The sequence below is a fragment of the Psammomys obesus genome, unplaced genomic scaffold (genome assembly GCF_907164565.1).
Source record: "Psammomys obesus unplaced genomic scaffold, mPsaObe1.curated_primary_1811, whole genome shotgun sequence".
Lineage (NCBI taxonomy): Eukaryota > Metazoa > Chordata > Mammalia > Rodentia > Muridae > Psammomys > Psammomys obesus.
In genome coordinates, this window is record NW_026586550.1 from 12,693,216 (window position 1) to 12,698,659 (window position 5,444).

A 5,444-nucleotide genomic window follows, 5' to 3' on the forward strand; every position below is an offset into this window, starting at 1 on the left:
AACCTGCTTTCTTGCCTAGGTGAAGGCCATGGTCAGGGTCTGTGGCTAAGCATAGTTTCTGCCTGGTACTTCATCTCAGATGTCTGATTCTCTTGTCCTGCAGCTCTCTGGAGTACCATCCTCCTTATATCTGGATGACATCTTTACCTTGTTGAATCACCAGACTTTCTTGCTTAACTGTTGACACTGGCCTGAAGTTTCAGTGTTTACTCCTCACTTTTCCCATGCATGGGCTCTTCCTCTGTAGCATGCTGCTATCAGTGCAGCCATGAGATGAGGAGGACTTAGGATAATTTATTCTAGTACTTGAGATCTTAGCCACCTGGAGTCTCTTTGAATGATGAGATAGCAAGGAAACAAAAGCCAGTATCTATTGTGATGCTGAGAGGTCATGGTAGCCAGGAAGGCAGGGGAAGGGCAATGGGATTCTGTTTTATAGCCGTTTGTTTTTCTGGTACCTCCTGGAACATGTTGATATCAGTTTGGAAGAATTAACCATAGTCTGTCTTTTGTTGATAATGTTCTATGGTGCAAATTGCAGTGTTGGTCTATCATATATGTATATGATATATGATATAGATTGGTCTATATATACCGTTTGATTTAGATAATTTAGATTCCTATGTCTGGACAAAACAGGGATCCTCCTTTGATATGAAACCCTTCCTCCACTAATGAAAAGATATGGCTTTACTGCCTAAAGACCACCAGTGTAAGCCAAATAGTGGGAAAAAATGGCATTCCTGAAGAAGCAGTGAGGAAAAGAATGACTGCTATGTTAATGAGTCCCATATTTATAAACCTTAACGTCCCATCCCCTGAGGTAGATGCTCATAGACTCTGCTTGAACCTACCCGTTTCTTAATTCTTTTCCCCTAGAAAGCATCACTTTGTAACTTCGTTTACTTGCCTTCTGTGGGTAGCTGCCAAGATTTCAAGCCTGCCTCCCTTCCCCCAGTCTAGTTTCCCTTTTCTCTGGACTTAATGAACTGTCCTGAAAGTTTTCATACTGTCTCACTTCCCTTTTTATGAATCACCCCTGAGTCCACAGCAATAACATGGATTTTTCCATGTAATTGCACTAAAAGCACAGGACTTAAAGTCTGATGTTTTACATTCCATTTCATTGTATTCCGTTCCATTCGATTCCATTCGATTCCATTCCATTCCATTCCATGCTTTTATATCTACCAGTTAATAGTGATGGTTTAGCCTCAAAACTTGTTTTATACAGGGAGATGTAAAGTGATAACTCTAAAGTTTTGTTGCGAGCATTACACACGATAGAGGACAGAACCCAGTGCAAATGTGATAATAGCCCATTTCTTCCCGTCATGATGTGGTGTGGACACGGACACAAATAAGACATAGCCTCCTAGTGTGCTTCATCCCAAACTTTCTATTTGGAGCATTTTTCTGCTTTTAGGGAACACGTAAGCTCCGTTAGTCAATGGCAGAGATAGTGGGATGCAGAGGGGACCCACAGCTTCACTTCACCTTGTCCTTAATGGTTTTTTCAATCCATGGTATGTATGTGTAGATATTGGTGTAGATGCCAACGTCTCCTCCCATGAAGTGTCCAACTTCAATTCCCTGGAGCTTGCCCTTACAAATGACAGTAGCTACGGCCACTTCCTGCCAGAGGTGGGAGGGGAAGGAGGGACAGAGGGAGAAAGAAAATTAAAAATTTAAAGCAGTGCTTGTTTTCACAGCTTTTTTTTTAAAAGCTATGAGAATAAACATTACCAATATGTTATTAACCAGGGCTTTATGACACTCTTTAATCAATAAAGATCATCTGCATGAGGGCTATGGCTGAAAAATGCAGGTGTCATTGCAATATCCTTATCAAATTCTCAAAGATTACTTCGACATTTAAATATATTATGGTTAAACAGTTAACTAGATACATATAAATAAATGAAATCTGAACATAGACAAAAAGATTACCCCAAAAATACGGCTGAATACTTTTACAAATTTGACACATAAGGAGTTTCTGTGGCTGCTTCCTTGTTGAGTTTTCTGGCAGTCTCTGTCAGCCATCACCGGAGCCTCCAGATTCTGCCTTAAGTCAGGATGTCTGCCTGAGGGAAAAACATGTGGCTCAGCTCACAACTGTCACTTAGCCCAAACCCTCACCTCCTGAACTTCAATGTTTGTTATTTTGTGTATGAATAAAGGAAATAAGAAAGGTGAAAGAGGAAAAAATTAAAGTTTTCTGTGAATGAGAGTTAATTCTGCAGATTCTTATTCTACAGTACCAAGTGCACATAGTAGCATTTTACCAATGTAAAATAGTCTTATGTGATTTCCTTTCTGGTCTGACTCTACAAATGATCTGATTCAGGTTCCCCACAGATGCCCTTTATATGTGAATTGAACATGTGGGGCCACCACCTGCCTCCTTAATGTAACTTGTTCCATGCCAATAAGTAATGGCCTCTGTGCAGTCAGATGGCCCATAGGGTCCAGCTGCCAAAGTCCTGTCAAGGCCAGTGAAGGTTCAACTGACACCATGAAAACAGAGAAGCACTGGAATTTGAGATATTGGTGTAGATGCCAACGTCTCTTTCTAGGCCACTGCTGTAGCTTTGCCCTTTGGCTTGAGCCGTGTCCTGCTCCATCTCCTCCCACAGCTCTGTGTTCCTCACTCATAGTGAAACTAATGGCTTCACTTGCTGTGGAAGGTGCACTTACCATTGTTTTCTTGACTCCAGTCCAAACCTGAAAGTGTACAGACAGTGCCTGGCCGGACATTGGTGGTGGCTATGGGAAGAACCTGGACTTTGTGGTTGAAGGTGGCAGGCTTAGCTAGTTTAATAAGCATGAGGTCATCCTGTGGGGCTGTGTGGCTGTAGTTCCAGTAGCGGATAATCTGGATGGGATAAATTATCTGCTCTGTCCCATCTCTGATTCTGCTCTTGAAATTTCCCAGCATCACCCTCAGATTTCTGGAGGAAGAAGGAACTGGAAGTAACCACTGTTACCACCACCACCGCCATAACATCATCATAAATCATCATCATCATCACTCACCACCACCATCATCATTTTGGGTATTAGGTACTACAGCATGCAAGCTACTGTGACAAGTGCTGAATCCGGGCTACCTTTTACTCACAATAAGCCTATGCAGTGCGTCTTATGTTATTTCCCACTTTACAAATAAAGTACTGGACACACACAGTAATTTACTTGTGGTCAGAGTAAACAGTGGCGTCCTTAACTACTGTTTGGGAATACAGTGGACTGGAGAGTGAAAATAACAAATGTAAATGTTAGTATTCCACCCTCTTTGAACCTCATTTATCCAAGTGGGTAATTTCCATTTTTGTGGACACATGAGAATGAAATGACCAGAGTGTTGGATAGCAAGCCCTCCACCAACTTCCCCTTTTCCCCCTATTTGAAGATTTGGAAGGCGGCATGGCTTAAATCAATGAGCTTTCTTCTCTGGCTTCTAGTCAACAGGAAGTTTGAGAAAGTATTTGGAGGGAGAAGGGTGATGTTGGAGTAGTTATCTTCCCAGATCCTTTCCAGAAGTGTTGTCACAGATGTTTTTAAATGTCTTCTGGCAAAGGTCACTGTTCCTATCAGATAGCATCTTCATGCAGGGATCGCTCCTATTAAAACCATTCCTTCCATCTAGGATAAGGACGGTTGCTGTATTTCCTCAATATTTTTTTCTGAAGGACATGGAACTATCTCTTTACAATTAGTTCCTTTAAAAATCTTTTTAATTTACTCATTTTTTGAATTTGAGTCACCTGCTGAGACCCTACTTGATTAAATGTAATCATGTTTCCAGTAAGAGAAAAAAAACCCTGAAAATCTGATGGGGCAGCAGGAGAGTACAGCATGAAACAGAGTCCTTTAACAGCAGCGCAGAAGCACAGAGTGTTGGGTGGAGACTGCTGCATTCTATGGGGAGTTTAGCAGCCTCCTGCTAAGGTGCTCACCAATAGATGCCGGTAGGACTGTTCCCTGATCGGGAAAAACCCAAATACCTTCAGACTTTTCGAAACATATCCTGAGGGAAAGTTGTCCCTGCTTGAGAATAACTGATCTAGAATGAGTAGAACCAACTGATGAGGAGATGCACAATACTCACGGTAAATAGCAGTGGGATGGGGCCAGCACCCAGCTAGCCTTGATGAGGACACCCACACAAGGGTTGAAGTTGGACTTGAGGTATGCTAAGTAAGGAGCAGGGTCCTCTTTCTGCACATATGAGTGCGTGAATAAAGCTGTTCCTGAGAAAACAGTATCACACAAATGTCAGAGTAAATGAGACATTCACACCTTCCCAGAAGAGAAGGAGTACACATGGTTTTAGAGGAGGAATCAATTGGCTGGAAATCATTTTTCTAATAAAGATGTAAATTAAAGAGACACACTTTATGTAAGACATAATAATGTCTATATTTGTAAGATACACTCTAAGAAAGGGTATAATATAAAAGATACCTTTACTGCTTATAAATATATTTTCTTGGAAAGCAATTTAGAAATAAATATCAAGAACTGTAACTTGTTTATCCCTTGTAGTTTGAGAATTCCAACAATAGAAATCCATTTTTAAAGACTAAGTGTATTCATTTTTAGCAATACTTATAGTTGAACATTGGAAGGATAAATATCTAATATGTAATGTTAGACATTGAAATAAAAAACCACATAAGCAAGTAGAACACATCAAAAATAATATCAGTAACACTTGAGTTAAAGTTTAAAAAAAGTAGTGGACTATAAAAGGGAGGGAGGCTAAGTCTAGTGTGTTTTTCTAAGCTCTTACTGGTACTCTAGTACTCTTACTGGTACCCTTCCATACCTGGGCCTATACCTCATTTCTGTGTGACCATACTTAAACACTTCAAAGCAAAGAGGAGAGATTATTAATAAGGGCAAAAGATTTTGAGCTCTATATTAGGTGCTGGATTAATTAGCTTGCCGAATCTCAACCCAGCTAGTATGTGATATGGCCCTGGCAACAGGAAGTTGTGGGAAATGCCTCAGTCCAAGTTTCATGGAAGCAGAGACTGCAGCTGTAGTGATCACAGTGCTAAGTCTTTCCTTCCAGTCTCTGCCATCTCCTGCATTCCACATTAGGAACACATTAGGACTTTCCTAGAGGGCCACGACGTCCATATTTCACAGTAACCAGGAAAAAACACTCATTGTTAGGGGTTCTCACAGGTATGTGCCATAACCTATCATATAGTGTAACACTTAGGGTAGGCTGTTTTGTGCTAAGCCCTTAGATAGGGTCTAAGTGGGGAGACCCAGATTCTACTCAGAGTAGTATTTCTTGATGATTTTGCACACTAATCACACATCCATTTCACCTCACTACACTCTACATTAACCCACACTTTAAAGGACAGAATAAAAAGTCTTAAATACATACCAGCTAGGATGGCCAAATAGAAAATAAGTTTCAT

General features: G+C 40.8%; 1 protein-coding gene across 1 annotated transcript; it reads right to left on the minus strand.

The window, feature by feature from the left end:
• Positions 1–1,488: 1,488 nt before the first annotated feature.
• Prss37 (serine protease 37) lies at positions 1,489–5,444 on the minus strand. Its single transcript, XM_055601992.1, has 5 exons — positions 5,411–5,444; positions 4,115–4,256; positions 2,701–2,954; positions 1,951–2,087; positions 1,489–1,635 (listed from the first exon to the last, which is right to left on the minus strand). Exons 1-5 carry the CDS (start codon positions 5,442–5,444, stop codon positions 1,489–1,491), a joined length of 714 nt encoding a protein of 237 aa, XP_055457967.1.

Bases quoted from the DNA above. Each gene is read 5' to 3' on its own strand.
- Prss37 (XM_055601992.1), bottom strand. From the start codon at position 5,444: ATGAAACTTATTTTCTATTTGGCCATCCTAGCTG. The intron at 4,257-5,410 runs GTATGTATTTAA...CTGTTTTCTCAG, and splicing joins CTATTTGGCCATCCTAGCTG to GAACAGCTTTATTCACGCAC. The intron at 2,088-2,700 runs GTAAGTGCACCT...TTTTTCCCTCAG, and splicing joins CTGGAGTCAAGAAAACAATG to GCAGACATCCTGACTTAAGG.